At 41.1% G+C, this 22,616-nt stretch overlaps 1 protein-coding gene across 1 annotated transcript in view; it reads right to left on the reverse strand.

Moving 5' to 3' along the window:
- dlgap1a (discs, large (Drosophila) homolog-associated protein 1a) overlaps positions 1-22,616 on the reverse strand; it is a 105,044-nt gene that overhangs the window by 44,034 nt on the left and 38,394 nt on the right. The window contains exons 3-8 of the mRNA XM_056597519.1: positions 18,846-19,069; positions 17,752-17,947; positions 7,324-7,606; positions 6,184-6,308; positions 5,895-6,020; positions 337-513 (exon numbers count right to left, since the gene is read on the reverse strand). Coding sequence (XP_056453494.1) covers positions 337-513; positions 5,895-6,020; positions 6,184-6,308; positions 7,324-7,606; positions 17,752-17,947; positions 18,846-19,069 — 1,131 coding nt within the window. The remainder of the gene's footprint in view (positions 1-336; positions 514-5,894; positions 6,021-6,183; positions 6,309-7,323; positions 7,607-17,751; positions 17,948-18,845; positions 19,070-22,616) is intronic.

Below are 22,616 nucleotides of genomic sequence, written 5' to 3' on the forward strand. Positions count from 1 at the left end.
AATTACAATACATTATTTTCTGAATCTTTTTTCTTGGTATATTGCCCCTGATGTTTAAATGTGTATATATATGAGCTTTTCTTGTTATATTGCCCCTAATGTTTAGATATATATTAGCTTGGGGCCTAACAATTCTATACACCAGCGCCTTTATTGAGTCCTCAATCAATTAAAATTATATTCAACAAATTTCAAGAAAAAATGACTTATCTTAATTGTGTTTTAAAAAATATTTTGAATATTATTAGGATATATGATGCTGATGATTATTCTCCATACTCATTCCATATATCGATTTTTTGATATAACAAATCCCAGCAAAGTGTTAATAATTACCTGAATCCCAATGGAGAGACACTTCCCGCCCACGATGGCTTCCTTCTTGGTGTGTACATTCTCACTGTATTCATCTTGGTAGTTATTAGCAATCCAGGCCCTGTTCAATGCTGTGGTGGAAGGATGGCTTGCAGTGATAGTGCTTTGGATAACATGCTGGCTGGAAGGACCATGGACCTGTTACAAAGGGCCAGATATGTAGGTTAGTGTGGATCTTTGATTGCTATGAAAAGCACTTTGGGTACTCTGAAAAGTGCTAAATAAATGCAATTCATTATTATTATTATTGATCATTTGATGATCATTCAAAACATTAAGATTTGGTAACATTGTCAAATGTCAATTGTTTATAAATCGGTAATGTTCCTCCTTGATCCTTTTTCCCAATGTTTTTTTTCCTCACATGCAATAAAGATAAGCTATATAAATGTATTTATATTAAGGTTGTCAATCGATCTAAATATGTAACCATGATTAATCGGATTACTGTCCATGGGTTAATCGCAAATTTAAAAGAACTATTCTATGCATCTACACATATATACCCCATATAAAGGCATTTTTCTAAATTGTAATGCTCTTACCAACATGGGAGAGGATATAATATGCTTGCTTTATGCCAATGATTGTAGATAAACAAAAACACAATGCAGTGTGTCCAACCTTTTTCAGCATTAAAGGTCCTATGGCATGCTACTTTATGGATGCTTTAATATAGATATTAGTAGGCCCCAAACACAGTATTTGAAGACGTTCCCGAAATTCAGCCGTGGTGCAGATTTACAGCCACTACGAGCCAGTCGCACATTGAGCTTTCCCCAAATGCGCCGTTTCGGTGTCTGTAGCTTTAATGCAAATCAGGAGGAGAGAGGCGGGTCAAGGAGTCTGTGGCTCAGGGCCGTGCGCTCTGTTTACAGTGGATGTATCGCAATGGCAAGGCGCACACATCCTTTAGCCGTGTTCTGTAAATATTCTAGAACACACAAGAGTCCTGGAGCTATACTGTATATCTAAATAATATCATATAATACATAGATATCTATATCATATCATACATATTATCACGGCCAAAAGCTGTGTGCGCCTCCAGACGATATTATGAATCTCAAACGACTGCGTCGGGTTCTCCGACGTCTGTGGTTCTTCCACTTCCACATCAATCTGAAGTAGACTGAACCACGAGCTGCCTGCTGCCCGCTGCCGGGCGGTGGTGCTTCGCGGCGGTGGTGCCTCGTGGCAACTGGAGGCCGGCAGCATGTCGCAGTTCATGTACTTCAGGAAGTCAAAGCCAAAGTTCCTTTCAGCCAATTCCTTCTCAACCATGGCTGAGATAACCCCAACTACAGTCTCGTTGTGGAAATACAAGAGACGTCATAGAACCGACGTGTTATGCGCCATAACACCAACAGCAAACTCTTGTGTTACAGTGTGTGTATCACACACACACACACACACACACACACAAACACACACACACACACACGTGGCGCTCCTTTCTTTTATTTCACAAATGTCTTTCAGTTTGACAACCTCAGCCCAGGCAACTGTTCAACGGTAGCACATGCTCTTCATTCATTATTGATTCGGATTTATTTAAGGAAGTAACAGCGTGAAATGTTTGTATCTAATTTAACTTTATTCCTAGATTTCATATCAGCAAAAGCTGTGAATTAAACACACTTTTATGCTGGAGCTCATTAATCATTTTCCATGCTAACCTCGGGCTAACCGCGGATATTCCAAAAAGCACTTCCTTTTCTATCTCTCCAGATTCAGAAATCAAATCCTTTTAACAGTTGTCAGTCCACAAATCCTATCTGCCACAGTTGTAGTTGGGTTTGATGCAATAACCCGAAAATTACAAATCTACCCGCCTCCAGCAAAATATTTGTGATGGATAACACAATGTTATTCAGGATTTGATTTGATTGGGCCAAATACAATTTTAGCTTAATGCAAAATAAAGAATACACTCAATGTTTTAAGAATTGTAGGCATACATAGTTGAAAATGTGATTAACATGGTATTATCTTCCTGTTGACACAGATGGGCTCAAGAAGGAACTGGAGAAGATAAACGTAAACGCAGCATGTTTGATAAATAGCCTTAGGATAATGTTTATGTATTCAAAATTGCTGGTACTAAACCATAACATTCAGTTAACTAATGCAATAGGTTTCATTCCATGAATATATTGTTGGCCGTTTATAAACATGCAGCAAGAAGGTGGGACAAACACGTTCAACGATGACGTTTAGTCCAGCTTCTATGCACGTATCCTTTTTGTATTTTGGAAATTAGAACAGTAATTGGAAGGAATGTTGAGAAGAATGCAAATAAATCCATCCTTTATGCATCTAATACACATTAAGTCACAGGAATTAATCTTGTTCAAAATATGAAACCTTTTTTTGTGTGCGTTGTGATACTAGGTTAATATGATAAAGGCCAAGCAGAATGCTAAGGCAGATTCTAAGTTCACACATCAGCACTAAAGAACCCAACAACAAAGAACATTAGGACCATGTACCAAGCAGGGGAAAACATCTGTCATTGTTGAAGAGATGAGGAGGTATAAGATCTCTCTCCTCTGTCTGTTTGAAACCAAATGGATACAGACAGGAGAAGTCAGACTGGCAGTGGCAAGCAGTGAGCCCATATTATACTCTGGACACCAGGCACCACACACAGAGGGAGTAGCATTTATGTTCACCAAAGAAGCACAGCGGTCCCTCACCAGCTGGGAACCAATCAACTCCAGAGTCATCACTGCACGATTCCAAACCACACATAAAAGAATCAAGCTTCAAGTCATACAATGCTATGCACCCACCAACAATGCCGATGAGGAATCGAAGGATAAATTCTACAACCAACTGCAACAGATTTTGCAGACCAGACCAGCAAGAGACATCATTGTGCTCATTGGAGACATGAATGCGAAGGTGGGAAGAGACAACAGTGGATACCATCTGGGCATGGGAAAGCAAGGAATTGGCAACATGAATGAAAACTGAGAGGTCTTTGCTGACGCCTGTGCAGACAACAACCTGGTCATTGGAGGAACACTCTTCGCTCAGTGACAGCCCCTTTGATATATATGTTAGAAAAGGTTTATGTTGATCCTTCATCTTTTCTTTGTTCGGTGTAATAAATACCGTAAAGCTAACGGACGATCCCAGACTTTTATTTTGGGAATCAAAGGAGCGAGCGTGTCTAAAAAGCCACAATCCCGAAAGACCCACCCACAGTCACCCAAGTCACTTGGGTATCTCCTGACCACACCACTGAAATCCAGATAACTACATATGCATAAACAGGAAATTCAGGCGCTCTCTCCTGGATGTTTGAGTGAAGAGGGGAGCAGACGCCGGGTTAGACCACAACCTACTGATAGCTAAAATACAGCTGAAGCTGAAACTCTGAAAACAACCCCTGTGACAACAGAGTCAAATTCAAAATCCAGCTCTTCCAGGACAAAGGAACAACTGAACTTAAACAAACCACCCTACAGAACAGGTTCCAAGCCCTGCAAGAAGAGGACAAAACACCAATAGATGAGCGTTGGAACTGCCTGAAAAACAAATGGAAGGAGACCTGTTAAGAAGTGTTGGGGAGGTTGAAAACAAACGACAAGCCATGGTTGTCAACAGAAACACTGAAAATAATAGAAGGAGGGTAAAAAAAAAACACAAAAAGAAGCTGCAAAATTCAAGCACAAACGGTGGCAGCCAATAGAGCTTATGAAACAAAAAAGGAGGTTGGAGAGGCTGCGGAAGGGGGCTGAAGAAAGACAGAGAGAACCATGCTGGTTTCCGGAATGGAAGATCATGCAGTGACCAAATTGCCATCCTCAGGATCATCGTCGAGCAGTACATAGAATGGAACACTCCTGTCTATGTCAATTTCATTGACTTTGAAAAGGAATTTGACAGCATACACCACGTGTTGCTGTGCAAGCTCATGGCTCACTATGGTATCCCTCCGAAATATATCAATATCATCAAGTAAAGACCAGGGTATGCAATGCCAGGTGCTCCACCAGGGATCTGCACATCAAAAGATCGAAGTGCTCACTGGTGTGAGACAGGGCGGCCTCCTCTCTCCGGTCCTCTTCCTCCTATGTATCGACTAGATCATGAAACAAACAAACAATCAGCAAAAAAAAGAATGGCATCCAGTGGAGTCTGACAGAACACCTAGACAATCTTGACTTCGCGGATGACATTGCACTGCTTTCACATACACACCAACAGATGCAGGACATGACAACAGGCCTGGAAATAGCCGCAGCTGAGCTTGGACTCAAAGTTAGTTGGCCAAAAACCAAAACCGTGCAGATGAACAACAATAGCACGAATTCCAGAACACTCGATGACCACTCTCTCGAAGAGGTCAACAAATCCACCTACCTAGGAAGTGTGATAGCTCTGAACGGAGGGTCAAAGCAGGACGTTAAGGCAAGAATTGGTAAAGCTAGAGGTGCATTCAACATCCTTACCAAGATCTGGGAAAGAAAAGACCAAGCTTCCATGTTTCAGATCCGTACTGCTGTAGGGATCCGAAACATGGAAGAGCACCACTACCATTATAAGCAAACTGCGGACATTCACAAACCACTGCCTAAGATGCATCCTGGGGATCTTCTGGCAAAACTCAATCAACAACATCATACTGTGGGAACGCACTAACCAGAAACCAATAGAAGCAGAGATTGAAAGGAGAAAGTGGATTTGGATTGGACACACACTAAGAAGAAACAACAGAGCAATAACCAAACAGCCACTGACATGGAACCCACAGGGAAAACGGGGGAGAGGTTGTCCCAAGAACACCTGGAGAAGAAGCACAGAGCAATAGTTCAAGAAGGAAGGGCTGACGTGGCAACAGCTGGAGAAGATGGCCCAAGACAGGCGGGGGTGGAAGCGATTCATCAATGGCCTATGTTCCGAAAGGAATACAAAGGCCTGAGTAAGTATTGCATGTGGATGCACTGATCGTTTCAGTAGAACATCTGTTTAAAATAGGATTAATGGTCAATTTTTATCTGTATCAAACTATACATCTATAAAACAAATATAACTATCTTGTGATCCTAGTCATGGCGACTCGTCACTTATTTTGCCCGTCAAAACATTCCCCTGTTGACACTGTATATAACGGCGGCCCTAATGAAGAATTCAAAAAATAAAACATTAGCCAAAAACCTGACAGCAGTTGTTTGCGTAAGTTTTTTTTCTGTTTCTCTACTAATTATTTAAATACTTTTGCCACTTTTTGGTGGGCCCCAGCCGTCAGTTGTCCTGAACTCAAATCTTAAAGGCGGTGGCTTGGTGTGTGTGCATGCTGGTAGAACATGAGAAAATAGGTGATTAAAGGCTTGGTGGGCTTAATAAAGTCAATAGGAACGGCCTTCTGATTCAAAACATTGAGCATCTGGCTCAACAAAATGGCCAACTAACATACATGCATACTTTAATAGTGTCATACCTACATTTTGTGAGCATGCTTTAGCGAATGGTACGTAATTGCATTGAACCAAGCCTCATGCACTTACCTGAGCATTTGCAGCATCAATTGCTGCTGTCAAGGCCTTCATGCTGTCAATACTCTCTGTGGAATTACTTAATCTGGATTGTATGATCATGTCGCCTGATTGCCCTTTCTCCTCCATGTAGGCGTCCTTGTTGGTTTAAGAAATAACAGTCAATAATTTCTCGGACATACTAGCATTCATAAATGATGGTAACACCTGTACAATGTTTTTAATGTTTTATGTGTGGTGTCAATCGTTACATTAATGATTGTGTCAGAAACTTATGATATACATAAATTGTATGCTTTACCTGTGCTGACTCTGTGCTGCTCTGAGCTGTAATGGAGATGTAGGGTTTGGAGGTCACTGAACATGTTGAAGTTCTGGGTGGCACTGGAGGAGGCGTTTTCTTGTAGGTGGTAATACATGATGAAACTTGAAAGAATTTGAGGAAGAGAGCAGATATTTAATAATCAGAGAAGACCAACAGGATTTCCTCTGGTTCCTACGAAAACCGAAATAGCATGCTCAAAGCTGGCACATGGCTTATGAATCACGTATTTATGAATACATTTAATCTGTAGGGACAATGTGATTCATATGTTATCCTTATTTACTGTGAATGTAATACTATTATTCACAACGAAAGCCTTGGTCACCTCGTTTCTGTCCGACCTGGCAAATAAACAGGAAGCTCCAATATCCTGTTTGCAGTTTTTTTATTCACTTGTTTTAGCTGTTATTTGCCATCAACAACTTCAACCTACTGAATGTCTTGTTTCCATACCAACATGTCAGTGTGCCTGTAGTGGCGCGTTTCAGCCAGGGCTATCATTCTGATGAGTTGAGCTATAATTCTCAATATTTAAATATAGTTGATTGATAACCGTTTCTCCAACAGGATGAGAGAGCCTTAAACCATAACCAACATATTTGTTTACATTTAGCAGGCGCTTTTATCAAAAGCGACTTGCAATAAGTACATTGGTCGGAGAAGCAGAAAGATATTCCCAGAAACAAGTGCCAAGCACTTACAATTGCTAGGTTAACCCAATCCCCGTACACAAGAAAGATAGCTAGCACATATACAAATATAAAATCATCAAGGGAAATTGATCACATACAAAATGTCTAAATTACTGCAAACTCATATTCATTGGAATCAAATCTGCACTTGTTAGAACTGTACTATCACGTTATTCCGTTTCATTTGAGAAAGGGTCGATGATGTCTGGTAACGCCACATTCACACTGCACACGTCCGTCGACGGATGACAGAGGGCGTGTCTGACGCATGGGGGATGTGATCTGATTGGCCGACGGATCCCAATTGGCCGACGGACCCAGAATACATTGAGAGCGGCCCATTCAAAGTCAATGAGATCTGTCAACGGAAGGATGCAGTGTGAACGCTGCATTAGACGTAGCGATACGTTTTCCAACAACCAACCTGTGCTGCTCTGGATGGTCCTGACTGTAGTGGCAGTGGTGCGTGGTGGTGAGGCAGGATGTAGTAGAAGAGAACGACTGCCCTCGTCCTCCTCTTCCTCATCCCGGGAGCAGCCCTGATCCATGGCCCGCACGTAGCTGTGGCTGCGCATCCGGAAACTGCCCGGAATGGGCAAGGACTCCAGTGACTCCATGGGCATGGCCTCGACAGCCTGGGACTGCATCTCCCTGAAGACCTGTTCACATACCTGCTCGATCTGCCCATTCACCTCCAGCTCACTGACCTGGGCGTCATGAGGGTTGGAAATGGTTGGGAAATAATACACAAATAATTTAATACAATAATACAAATAATAATAAGAAAAAAAAATGCATTCATATATGATACTCATTTAAACTCAAATGTGAAATGGCAACACAATGACCCAACCACCATTGCTATGCTCACGTACTTCCTAAATGATTGCGGTCATTGCAATGTGATGTCACAATATCAAAGCCCTATTAATATGAGTAATAATATATATGAGTTCCCCTAGACTGCCTATGGTCCCCCAGTAGCTAGAAATTGTGTTAGGTATAAAACGAGCACTAGCTATCCTGCTCTGCCTTTGAAAAAACAAAGCTCAGACGCGCCGCTTTGGAATTTTTCCCGTTATGTCGTCATACGGAGAAATGTTACCCCCCCTTGCCCAATCAGCTACAACCGTGCGAATGCCACATGTGTGTGTGTGAATACACAGGTGGTGGTGCCTCGGCGCTGCCCACTGCCTGCTGCCCCCTGCCGAGGTGGTCGTCCCTCTGTAGCGGGCAGCGAGGCTCTGGCAGGAGACAATCGCGGTCAACCATCCTTTTCTCCTCCATGTTGCGTTTCAGTATACTTTGGATTGACATGGAAGTGGAAGCACCAGAGACGTCGTAGAACCTGACGCAGTCGTTGGAGATTCATAATATCGTCTGGAGGCGCACACAGCTTTTGGCCATGATATAGATATCTATGTATAATATGATATTATTTAGATATAGAGCTCCAGGACTCCCGTCGGAGCACCCGGAGTGTTCTAGAATATTTACAGAACACAGCCAAAGACTGTGTGGGCCTCGCCATTGCGATACATCCACTGTAGACAGAGCGCATGGTACCGTGGCCGCAAGCTGCTCAGGGCCACACCCCCACCCTCCTCCTCATTTGCATTAAAGCTACAGACGGCATGTTTGGGGAAAGCTCAATGGGCCCTATTTTAACGGTCTGAAACGCAAGTGAGAAGCACCAAGTGCAAGTAGCTTTGTGTGCGGTTCTACGGCGATGTCGCTAGTTTACCGGCGCGAAAAATGACTCTTGCGCCCGGCACATATCTAACAAGGGTTGGTCTGAAGTAGCCTAATTACCCGTAGGTGTGGTTTGGGCGTAACGTGCAATAAACCAATGAGAGTGCCAGCTCCCATTCCCTTTAAGAGCCATGAGCGCATTTGAATCTGACGAGTTGATATTTTGACAGCGCACATGAATTTCACATGAATCTGAGACAGTTGCACATGAATTTCAAACTTCAAATGGCTCAGTTTATGGACAAATAATATGGCCTAATTCACACATGGAATAAGGTTTTCTTCCACAACTTCAGAAATACTGATTCCTCAAATAAATTTCGGCAAAGAAAACGTATATGATATAACATAAGATATGCGGTAACTGCGGTTCTATTTAATGATGTACGCAATACATTATAAACATCATTTCTTATCAGTATTGTATGCATTATCGTTATCGACTTGTGTTCATAATATGCATGTGTCCCCCCCTTAATATACATTGCCATGGACTGTATTATGCGTTACGTGTTTAGTTTGTGTGTGTTTAAACAGATGGACGCACACACGCGCGTCGCGCGCCCTCATTAATTCATTATTTTTAACACAATGTTTTCTCACAATCAAATACTCATCAATCCTAAAAGTTATGGCCATGCACACGATGTCTGTGTCAAGAAAATATGTGTTTTCTCTACGGTGTTTGCAGATGCATTGATTTAAAAGTACAACTTATTACCGCTGTGTCAGCTGTTCTTTCCCAAATAATTTACCAAGAATGTGTGGCTAGGTAGATGAGAGAAGCAAAGTGTATGCGAAGGTGCACAAGCAACCTTATGCATGCGCCCTAAAAAAGCATCTGAACAACGCGCCACTGACTTTAAACCAGGTATTTCCTGGTTTGTGGCGCAAGTGGTTTCTGAAACTGCAAAATAGCACCAGGGAACGTTTGCGCCAGAACACGCAACCTCCTGTCGCCGAACCGCCCCTTGGGGCGCAAGATCATTCCCTAATTTACCGACGCGTGGCGCAGGAGGGAAAAGAACGCTCTGTGCCAGTTGCAAACTAGCAACGACACATGCGCCAGTGATTAAGTAAATTGCGCCGGATGCAAGATAGGGCCCAATGTGAGACTGGCTCGTAGTGGCTGTTATTCTGCCCACGCATCTTGGGATTAAGAGGTTAATGTGCCGACTCCAGTGCCAACGCCAGGTTCCCATACAAAATACGGCACACTCAGATTCTGACCATTAGGGAATACCGTTGTTTCTTCATGAAAAAAAAAATCTGGTGCCCGAAAAACAAACTTTTCTGAAACCAGGTCCCAGGGTGGATTAAAATAAAAAGGATTAGTGCGGACGCCTGGAACGCAAACGATGATGTCATCGCCCCCCCACCAGCTGGGTGACGTTACAGTTGCGTGGAATTTTTTATTACATTTTTTAGAGGCTGTAGAGGCTGACTCAAGATTAACAGAGAGCAAATATTGCACTGATTGGCCCAAAGGTGGTGCTATAGCAACAGTCCAAAAATGCAAACTTTGAACAAACATATCTCATAACTGCTTTGACGTTGAGTCATGAAACTTTGTTCACACATGCATATCCTCATGTTTAACAAATTTGCCTCAAGAACCTTTGACTTTATTTGGATGGTATATTTTTCTTTACCAAAATCCTTTAGCAAATAAAATCTTAGGACCAATGTCTTCAATCTGACATAAAGGGAAGTCTGTACAATAAAGATTGAAGCACCCAGGATCCATTGACTTCTAAAAAGGGTGTGGTTTAAAACATGTAAAGACTTAAAAGCTTTTATCAACATTAAAAATAGACTCTTATGATCCTGAGTCCAGCACAAAAGATAGAATCAACATATTTTCAATTAGGGCATGGCATCGAAATGGGCGTTGCCTGTGATTAAAATCACCACAGTTAATAGACGGAATGTTTGATTTGAGCGGCCCCAACTTACTGGCTGTTCGGGTCAAAGTTCCAACTTGTCCAGTAAAATGAAGTTGATCGACAAACAACATGGCTGCCAGAGGCTCAAAATGAACCTAATGCCAAAAGACTAGGTTAACTTACACCAATCCTCATCAAACTTGGTGCAGTCACATGGGTCAAGATGAACCTCTCCAAATTGTATCCATATCGGGCTATAGGGAGCTATATCAATGAACTGAAAATGCAGACTTCCTCATGTTCAGCAAATGTTCCAAAGAAATCCAGAACCAGTAACAAAATGGCGGCTGGACGTCCAAATTAGCCCAATCAATGATAGGTGACTAAAGGCGGGGTTAACTTGAGTCAATAATCACCAAACTTCAAAATTGGAATATATGGGGCGCTAAAGCAATCAATTTAAAACTTTAATGAATCATAACTCCCCAGCCTTTTGAGGTACGGTCATGACATTTTGTTCGCTCATCAACATATCCAAGCTATGGCTATTCCAGTTTATTGTCAACCGTATGCAAACAAAAACGGTCTTAATTGGCTACGTCAGGATCTTAATGGTGTGTCAGGGTCTTAATGGTCTGACAGGGTCTTATTGGTCTGCGTCAGGGTCTTAATAGTCTCTTAGGGTCTTAATGGTCTGACAGGGTCTTATTGGTCGGCTTTAGGCTTGGCACCCATAAAATGCTGCTTGCAGCTTTAATTTGTGTTATTTTTGTAGCTTTAAATACAGCCCCTTGGTAGTAGTAAAAGTAATTCTGCTCAATTTAAAAAGGTTTAATCTCCTCCTCGACTGAATGTTTTTATAAAGCGAGCAGGCTGGATGCCCTTTGGTGTAGAACCAGCGCCTTGAGTATTTACTACAGCGTTTCTACAGTTCGATGCGTTGAGTGAATGAGTCTGTCTTTACGGAGATATTCCTGAAACGCATCACAGGAAAACGGAGGGGAAAAGATAGTTTTCGTCCGTGTGGACGGGGCCTCAGTCCTGGTAAAACCTGTTCATTACCCAGACTCCAGTCCTGTCTCTGTGTTCTGCTCTTGGGGCCAGCAGCTATCGAACCCTAACAAAAACCGAAACGCAAAAAATTTGATGATGTGTCCAAGCAGACAGGTTTATTTTGCCGAATAACTGCCAGGTAACTGAAAAAGCTGCTATGTTCTCCTCCCTCCAAGGCAAGCAGAACAAAATCATAGGTTCTGTGTTATTGTTGCAGTCACAACATTATAAGTGTACACCCCCTGATTAATATGAAGGTTTTTGGTCCTTGGAGCAGTGTTGAGGTAGTAACGGTCACTATGTGACGTATGAAGCCTTGACCTCCATCACAAACTGAGTGGCTGGGTCGGTGTAGTCAGGACTGGAGCGGAAGGCTCCAGCACTTTTCATACACGAGTCAGACTCAAAGTGCTTCACACAGAAACACTGTCTTACAATACAATTAAGTAAAAGATAATAAAGGTAAAGTTAGGTAATACAATAAAATATATGCATGAAATAAAGGCAAAGTAAAAAAGAAAAGTGGATTGTTTGTCCTAATGCCTTCGTCTGTCCTAATGCCTGTGAATGTTCTTGCTTCAATCAGGGGTGTGGGCGTGGCTGATTGGGCACCGGTGCACGGGCGCCCTGCAGCCGTTAAAGAATCCTCCGCTCTGCCCACCGGGGGGAGGCAGCAGGGCCACACCCACCTGACGGCTAGTTTGTCCTGTGCCTTTGTCCGAAGGTGGACGGCTACCGTAGCGCATTTAGTTTGGTTGTGCTCGTATTCTCTGTTTTTATTTGGCGCAGACGTTTTTTGCATTTGTGGTTTTTGTTAATCATTTGTTCTGGGAATACGAAATAACACATTGTTTGTTCATGGTGAACCCTACTCTGGCCCGCTCATTTAGGTTGCATCCTTCCCCGCTGTGACAGCAATGTATTTAAGATTTAGCAGAAAGCTAAAGCAAACATAAAAGTCTGTAGTCTTCCTTTAAAAGTGGTCAGAGTTGGGGCTAGTCTTAAATCTTCAGGGAGTTTATTCCAGCTATTTGTTGTATAGTAACTAAATCCTGCTTTCCCATGTTTCATGTTTACTCTGGGGATAATTAACAGATTTGTCTCACAAAATCTTAGTGGTCTAGAAGGCTTATGTAGTGGAAGCATATCACTTATTTATGTATAGGTGAGCAGCAGGAGTTTAAAATCAATTCTCTGACATACAGGGAGCCAATGTAACGATTTAAGAATTTGTGTAATATGTTTTTTGGTCTTTGTTAAAACTCGGGCAGCGGCAGATTTTGTTACTAATTTGATGTGTAGTGAACTTCTGCCTGATCTCCCCCTCAGCCACAGGTCACCAGGGGAATGACGCCCAAGATGAGGTGAGCAACAAGGGCACAGTAATTACGGACGACTTTGAGTAATTACAAATTGGCAAAGCTGAGAAAATGCTAAAACTTCTCATTGTTGTTTGAGGGCCAATCCAATACGCCTTCACCTTAGCAATGTCACGTCTCGCCCTGTTCATCGAATTATGGGTTCATTGTTTCATTCATGTTCACATTGTTTCCTTTTTTAGCCTGTCTTACTCACATCTCCATTTGTTCCAGACTACGTCACTCCCTGCCCCTGTGCTTCCCGCCTCTGTGATTGTCCTCCCTCACCTCGAGTATTTCAGCTCTCCCTCGTTATTGTTCCCTAGTGTATTAGTCAGCCCGTTTTCCTCCCTCTGTGCCAGTTCATCTTTGTTCCTTGCATCAAGCATCCCAGCATTTCTTTGAGATGCTCGCTCGATTTCTTGACTATTCTTATTATCCAGACCTTTTGCTTCTGAGTCATACATTTGAGTCCTTTGCTCTGTGGTTACACCAGTTGTTCCTGGTTCTTGTTGCAGGATCCAAATAAATGTTGTGTACTGAGAGAATGTGGCCAACTGGATGACGCGGTGGACTGGTTAAACAAACTTCTCTGCCTAAACAGAGTGGAATCTCCAGGAGGCGCTGGAGTAACGTAGGGACGTGATTGGCATGGGAGGAACTGGGGAAAAAATCAGGATTTAATCATCCTAATAAATAAAACTGGTTCAGCATCTAGGGAGGATGTTGCTGAAGAGGGCATGGAAAACCATGGGGCATTGGATGAGACCAAATGGCATGACAAGGTATTTATAGTGGCAGGAGCAGTGTTCAACTCTGTCTTCTACTCATCCCCTTCTCTGACCCCACAAAAAAAGCAAAGAAATAACTCTGGTTTCCAAAGATGCAGAGTTCAAGGCACTGTGAACCAATAGAGTAGTAAAGTGAAAACGTCACGTTGTCATCGCAACCAAATTTTCAGTTCTAAACAAGCGAACGAGGGATGGCGTTTTTCCATTACTTCCGAGGTGAAAATCACTACCAATTGAAACATGTCGAGGCGTTCATGTATTTCCCTAGGGTATTAAAGGGAAAATTTGTGTTTTTATAAAAGTTTTTATAAAGACATACGTGAATACGGGAAATATTTCTCAATATTAAATTACATTGGTAAAGCAAACTCGCAAACTCTTCACACTCTATTCAAAGGATGATCCATCGAGGATACTGACTTGGGAGGGATTCTTGACTTGAATGGTGGAGCTGCTATATTGAAGGGCTGATTAAGGCTAACTGGCTGAAGACCGGTGGAAATCTGAGGGAAACGGATTAACCCCTCATTTAAAAATGGAAATGTCTGCACTATTGAACTGCCTTTGACACATTTGTCGGTTGATACCGGCGACCGATATTGATAATATCTTTTAGGGCCCGACTGATTCATCGGCCTGCCGATTTAATCGGCCGATTATAGCCTTTTTGAAAATAATCAACATCTGCCAAAAAGACGCTGTTTTTTTTTTTTTTAGAAATGTTATTGCGCTTAGTATCCTGCAGAGTGCGCTCCTACTCGCCTTGCTAACTAACAACTTTAGCTGGAGTAAAAAAGAGGAGATTGAATTTTACCGTACAACATGAAAGCACGCTCGCTCAGGCAGCTGCGCGCTCACCTCACCAATGTACACAAGACGCGTTGTTTGAGCATGTTGTGCCTGTTTTTCTTTAGGTCCCAGGCCATGTTAATTTGTTATACTGTAGAATCTAACGGTGAGACCATACTGCTCAGCGCGCACGTGTTAGTCACTGCTCACGAGCGCAGCACATTGGGAGTTATTTATTTATTTTACATTTTACATTACACTCATTTTTGACTGTAAATGTATTCTAAAACACTCAAAGGTTCTGCATTCAATTCACATATTCGTCAAAAGTGTTTAAAGTATATTTAAGGTATCAAAAACTACGTTTTATATGCTTTTTTTTGTTTTGTTTTTAATCGGCTGATTAAGTCGTAATCGTAATTTTTCGCGGAAAATAATCGGCATCGGCACTCAAAAATCAATATCGGTCGGGCCCTAATATCTTTAACAGAATTGCATCATACGCCATGTTGGCATCATCACTTGAGCGACTGCATTTAATGAATAATAATGGGTCGTATTGATATTTCTTTGGTTTCGGTATGTCCAGTCATCTTCACTAATTTTATACTATAAGATCGCTGATATTTATATATATTTTTGGTTTGTTTTTTATTAAACTACTTGTTAAACGTCCTGCATATATCTAAAATAAGAATGCTACTAGTAAATTACATTGCCAAAGATTATTTGCATTTGGAATAAGTTAATAAATTATTATCCTAATTGGTAACCCCCTAAATTACATACTTATAATTAAAATACAAATTTGCGTTGTTAGACGCTTTAATAACAAGGTTTCACAGACAAGTTTAGATTTTCATAAACAATGTATCTGAGAAAAAAATGGAGCAATATATGTAAACAATTTCTAAAGCAGAAATAAAATGACTACAAAAAAATATGAAATCTGGGCTTTAAGAAAAAAACACATTCAACATGCTGAATTGGCTTAAATACCACAGACAATTGTGTGTGTCAGGGCCTTGGATGACATTTACAACCTCCAAGACCTTGAATCTAATGATCCAATTGCTTATAGACAATAAATATGTAAAATACGTTTTGGGGGGATTTTCGGTGTTTACGGTGTGGTAGCCGTGGGTGTGGCACCTGTGGGTGTGGTCGCCGTTTTCTGAGTGCTGCAAAGGATCCTGGGAGGGTTCAGAGCATCGCTATTTGGAGCTGTAGCACCCTCCTGGATCCTTTGTTTGATATTATGATTGATTTAATAAACTACACCTCGGTGACAGTGAAGTTCGCGAAAATCGACACGTCACTGAGGTACTCAATGTTTACTCTTGGAGTCGTGGAGTGTTTGGGGTGTGAGAGTTGCAAACTGCTTTAACCTGGGCTCCCGTCATTCCCATGCTGCTCGTCACATTCCGTGTTTAATATAAGTACCAAAGGACACCGCTGCGATTCGTGCCAAGGGGGCAAGTCTGATAAAATCACATTCAAATCCATTGAGCATTTAACAAAAAACTTGATGGGGCATCGCATCGCACACATAAAAAAAAAACTACTTATGCCTAACGTTTTTAGAGTTTATGCCTGCATACTGTTTGAAGAGAACGAAATGTTCAGTAATTTACAACTAGCAGTCTTCCTTAAGTTGGGCTAGTTCAAAGTGGTGTAAACCTCCTACAGTAGGTACAGTAGGCCCCTACTACCCATTGCTGAGGTAATGATAGGCACTGATGTTAAATCACTTAGTAGATAACATCGAAAACTGTTGTTTTTTTAATCTGTATGCCGCAAAATGTATTTTTGCCGCTCCTGGCTCCTTTAGTCCTGACCAGTTCAGGGCATATCTACTATGATTAGTTAGCGGACTCCATCTGGCTTGTCAATCTAAGGTTTGTGAATGCAACACTTTGGTGGAACATCGTAGGGAGGGGAATTTGGTTGTTATCATCTAGCTCAGGGGTTTTCAAAGTGTGAGAGAGTGAGCCCCCCCTCAGAGAAAAAAATTCAGCTGAGCCCCCCCCCCCCCCCAATTTTTTTTTCTAAATACCTGTGTTTTGAAAGCTATTTTAATTATTTTACACATTTCAAACATCTCCGATCCTCATTTTAAAACATTTGGAACATATTTTTGAAACATTTGAAACAAATTTTTTAACATATTTTTTAAACATATTTCTGAAACATTACATCTTTTTGCGTTTTTAAACAACAAAATGTGACAACTTTATCTAAGCATGTTTTAGCTTAACCTTTTTTAAATACATTTGAACATCTTAATCTGTGTAAACTGCCAGTTTACAGATTCATTCAGGGTCCCCGACCCTGAATTTTCTGAGTCGAATCAGATCTGCCTTTTCAGTCCAGAGATTCGACTATTCGGCGGGGTTTGTTTACCAGCGTTGCTATGGTGACCTCAATTATTATAACCAACTGAAAACGACGCCGGTTTGAAACTAAAACTGTGATTCTGAAAAAAGTATAAATGCTATCAAAATTCCGTTTAGATAGTATTGAAGATACAAGTGTGTAGATTTGTTTAATGGTTTGAACGATGGTAAACGGTTGAAAAAGGAATGAGTTACGATGTCTAGAAGTAGGTGTATCAGAATGGGCTGACGTCTTCAATGAAAACAGCTGAAAACGAAGCAGTATGAAACTAAAACTGTGATTCTGAAGACATTTTAAATGATATCGAAATTCTGTTTCGATATTATTGAAGATACAAGTGTGTAGATTTGTTAAATGGTTTGCACGAAGATAAACGGTTGAAAATTGATTTAGTTATGTTACTTCTACAGTTGAAGTACGACTGATGATTTGAATCATCGTCTTTCAGGGTTTTCTTCGGGTTTATTTTTTTCTCACGTCGCGCCCCCCCTGAAGAACTCTGGCGCCCCCCAGGGGGGGCGCGCCCCAGTTTGAAAACCACTGATCTAGCTCTCTTCCTCTCTCTTCTGCTCTCACTTTGGAACTCTTGAAAATGGATGGCTAGCAATGTGGGCAATGCACCTTGTATCCCCAAACTTTGGTGTTATTCTATGTCATTTCCTCTCTTCTTCAACCCACTTCCCAGTATTTCTATTCACTGTCATAAAAGAATAATAACATAGAATAAACAAAACAGCCCTCACATCTTATGCCCCACATAATACCACACTTCAAAGATTACATTCCATTACTGTAAGGCATGGCAGTGCAAATATTTGACACCAACCTGACTGATGGTGCTCATGGCTCTCATGTAGCTTTCATTGCGTGAGCGATATTGTGGCGACGACAGCAGCATTTTAGGGTTGAGGAGGGTTTTGGGATCCAGAGTGTCTACACTTCTGTTGATTGAAACCTCACTCACTGCCCGCAAGTAGCTGTGGCTCCGAATCTGCAGCTTTGGTGAGTGCTCAGTTGAAATTCTGAAAGAAATGAAGATGTCTAATTTAAGAACATGGTTAACCTTTTATTTTCATACTCATTATACTTAAAGTTTAAAATCACATTTCGAGAGTGTGATTTCAGGACCTCTGGTCCATCAGACAGAAGCAGCAAGAGTGAGTGAAACGACTTAAGGGAGTCAATTGTGTAGAAATGTGATGCGTCTGATAGGCAGTATTGATAATCAGTAAACTATAGTTCAGAGGGTGAGTGTATTTTCTTTACTCGCCACTGCTTAGGTTGACATTCCCCCTTGTGATGTCACTAATGGGTAGATTTGAAATGGCTAATCAACATCACACCTGGTTGTAAGGGTTAGGGCACAACTGGTGCCCAAATAAAAATCATTTTTATTTGTATTTTTCACTAATACATATCAAAGGGTTAGGTCTAGGGTTAGGGTTAATCCAATTATCACTAAGTATGTAAAATGATGAAAGTACAATGAGGTAGGGTAAACTAAAGTTAATCTTCAAATTGACGCATTCAAGGGGCTGTTGGTAAGATTTGAGCGCTCCAATGTGAGAGCAGTCCATTGGAGAGGAGTCAGAAAGGAGTCGGGCATTTCACTCAATCAGGGCATCTATTCCCTGATTAGTTCAGGGAATCCTTATTGCCTGTCGATGACATTTCAACACAATGTCATCTTCTCCATGTCTGAGAGGCGTAGGGAGGGAGGGAGAGTAGGCTTGTTTTTTGCGGGTTGGTTATCTCCAATTCAATTTTCATTGAATATTCTGACTGACCTTTAGGAATGGTTAATGTTGACAGCAACAAAAAAAACACTAAAGGAAGAATATTTAGATGAAAAGAGAAAAGAGAGAAAAAGAAAGAAGAGAAAAGAGAATCAACAGAATAAGGAGGGTTGGGGCGTCTTACTGTAGTGTGGTCATCTCCGTAAGCGAGGGTTGCGTGGCTTTCAGATAGCTTGCCCGACGTGCCTGCATCTTGGGGGACAGCTTTGGGCTTCCATCCGAGTCTCCACTGTCATCACAACTGTCGTCAGCCATGGCCTTTACATAGCTGCCACTCCGCATCCGCCTGCAGGGTATATCATCCTCTTCACCCATCGGGGAGAACGGGCTCCATTCATCCTGTGGCACCTTCGGGGCAAAGGAATAGAACAGAAAGTAAGATGAACTGATGTACTATCCCGGGTCTCCATAGATATGTCCCTAACCCCACCTGGGACCGTCTCTGTCACGACACAGAACAAATTCAGAGCTTTGAAGTACTTGATATTCTCACCATGAGTGGAGCCAAAGCTTAGAACGACAAGCCTTCCCTTGCTCTCACTAAGAATAGGGCTTTCTACAGTGACCCAAGTTATTTGTTTAACCTTCATTAAGTGAGACGAGACTCATTGACATTAAAAAAAAAAATCCAATAGTGACCTGACCTGACCAAGAAAATAGCTTTGAAAAAAACAATTGAGCAATGACAATTGCGAAAAGATACTGTAATGTAAGATGCATGGAGACTTTAAATCTGACTTTCCATGTCAGAATAGATATTTCAATGATCATTTTGACTTTGTTTGATGTTTGTTCTCTTTCAGGACATACTCATGACTGCCAACAATTGCATATCCATGAAGCCTTCTCTCCTGAGTTGCACAAGCACAAACATTATGATTTCATACAAGGAGTTCCCTCCATTACTCCCAAAATAGCAATTTTATGTTGCAAAATGACCGTAGGATATTTTTGGATTTCTTTATGAAATGGATAATAAATGAAATTTATATAGCGCTTAATATGGTACTCTAAGACGCTTAACAGCAAATTATTTCATTACTCAGCGGGCAAATGCTAAAGATACGGTTGAATCTTCGTAAAAAAATCGTAAAAATAAACTCTTCAGATTCATATTAAATTGTATTCTAATCTAAATCTAAACCGGATAACCCACTGATTATGTAAAAGCTGCTGAATATACGATTTAGATTTGCAAAGATACAAATCTAGCAAATCTTTTGACAAAACAAGAAAATGTACACTCCCCTCACATGTTTCCCAGACATTGATTAATGTTGCATTTCACGCACCTGTGATTGGCAGGCAAAGTGGGAAACAAGCCGGGAGCCTTTTTTGTATATTTAAATTAGTCAGGATAAACTGCCCCACTGAAATGGTATATTTAGCTTGATCAGCCAATTGCAAAGTATGGTTATCAATAACAGTGTTTGTATTTAATTGAACATCTCAGCCTAATTTAATGCACTGATATAAAAAATAATTGCAAAATTTCATGGCCGATCTTGATAATGTGTATGTATTATCAACAGAAAGATGTTGTGCATTTGTCACATTAACAGCATAGACTGTTTTTTTGATAAACCAGAGCACATTTGTGTACAGCACAATGTGGATACCTCTGGGGAAGCCCTGGAAAAATACATATCTTATTAAAGGTTACTGGCAAATCCCTCTCCCCTAGTTAGTTTGATGGACTAACTAACTGTGTTGTCTTTTAAGATTACATCATTGTTTACAGTCAGACGTTGCCGGAAGATATCTCTTGCCTTCCGGTCCAACTTTTCCGGTGTACCGGACTTTGCACAGGTTTAAATTATTTGGGTATGCGGGTGATTATCACGACCCTTAGAACACCTCACTGTAGGCCTCTCATTTATAATCATTTAAAATGTTAAATATTTGAGGGAATACAGTGGAATTATTATTATGGCATCTAATCCAAAGCTGTATGATGTTGCATACTGTGCCTGTTATTGTAGGAGGAACATTTTATTTGTGGTGTCTTCGATCTTGCAAGTCAACTAATAAATCCAATAAAAAAATCAATCAATCGAGAATACCATTATAGTTGTTGTTTTTGAGTAAATAATAATAATTTCATGAGTAAACCTTTGATATAATATCCCATATATTCTGAGTCGGACCTGCTGATTGGTTATATAATTTAACATTAAAACAAACCTACAAACGGAACCTTTTTATCGCTTTTTTGCCAAAAAATGAGTTTTATTTCATTACAATGTAGATTTGGTTAATCGTTCAGCTGTAGTTGGCATATAAGGTTGTCTTCTTATCGCAGTAATGCACGAAAAAGTCAGTCATTTTCTCTTGGGTTAGTGTTCTTTATTTGGGGGTAAATGGCTGAGGGAGGGTCCTCAGCTGACTCCTCCACTCCTGAATTGCAAATCGAGCACGCGAGTCACTGCAGACAAGTCTCTCTTGCTTGCGGCTCGAACCCTCAAACCCCTGAACCCTCTTTTCAGGTGGGGGATGCTGTCAATCAGGACTTCCACGGTTATCCTTTAGTTCTATAAGAAACATGAACAAATATTTGTATTAAGAAATGTTAAGAAAATTCCCAGAAATAAGAATATATTGTTATTAATAGATGTTATCAGCCAGAAAAAAGGTATATTATGCAACTTGGTTGTCACCCACCTTTCACAACGCCGCGTCTCGCTGAGTACGCTTGTCACTTCATTGTTGTCAGAGTAGCTTCAAACTTTTGAGGTTGAGATGCAGGAAAATTTCCAATTTGTGGAATATTGGTCGAATTTACCTTCAGTGAAGCACAATTCATATTATCGGTTAAAGAAGCTTGTGAGTGGCGTCTGATGTGCTCATACCACACAAAAGTTTAATTAACTCTCTATTAATTTTTCAATTAAACTTTAGTGGCTTCCTTTGAATCATTCCAGAAATGCAACCAATGCAACTTTGTCAAACAAGCTACTTCCTCTTGTTCTTCTAGAGGTGTAGGAATGTCTTCATATTGACAGCTGACTCTAGCATTGTGTGCAGAGAATTCAAATGCAAACACGGCTTTGGGTGTTTTTTTCTTTTCTGCTTGAAGTCATTAAATTCCTCGTCATACATGTCCTCATCAGATAGTTTTGAGAGTGTGGTGGAGAGGACTGCATTCAAAATATGTGAGATACAGTTCAGCCGTGAAGCGGTATGAAGAGCTGCTACTATAATCTCAGCCCATCAGTCACGTACACCAGTTTTGAGAATAATTCATCGAGGCTGAATTTACATAATGCACTGATGCTGGCTGACTTGATACTGCATACCAGCAGGGACCTGTCCCACTGAGATGTAAAGAGCACTCGTTCAATGAGCTCATACTTTATGTTGCTGTAGTGCAAAGTAACTCAAAGGTGGCGGTTTTTCGGCCCTCACCCGTCCACATGTCCAGGGTAGCGGCTCCATTGCTTTCCCTAGCTGGGTTCTCAGTTCCGTGAAGACCTCCTCCGAATATTTGTTAGCTCCACGATAAACAATTGTTGGGTCAGGCAGGAGAGCTGATATAAATGCATACGAAGTTCAGACAGTTTGGTTATTGCGTCTTTAGCCTCTCATCTGGGCACCTTTTAGCTGTGGTCTTTGTAAGATACTTTTCAATTGCGCCACCAGGTTTGATACCACAGCTAGCGATATATTTCCTTAGCAAAGTCCCACACTTGTGACTATCATAAACTAAAATATTAGTGGAGCTTTTGCATTCAGTCCAACCTTTGACACTGTTCTCTTCATCTGAAATTTCTGTTTTTACGATAAATACGTTTTTTTAAACAAGCCTTATAATAAGACCCACGGTCCGCCCCTGGTCGACCGTACCCAAGGTTGCTTAGGTAGATTTAATTGGGAGTGACCATCACTGTATAGACTA

This window comes from Gadus chalcogrammus, chromosome 8 (genome assembly GCF_026213295.1).
Source record: "Gadus chalcogrammus isolate NIFS_2021 chromosome 8, NIFS_Gcha_1.0, whole genome shotgun sequence".
Taxonomy (NCBI): Eukaryota; Metazoa; Chordata; class Actinopteri; order Gadiformes; family Gadidae; genus Gadus; species Gadus chalcogrammus.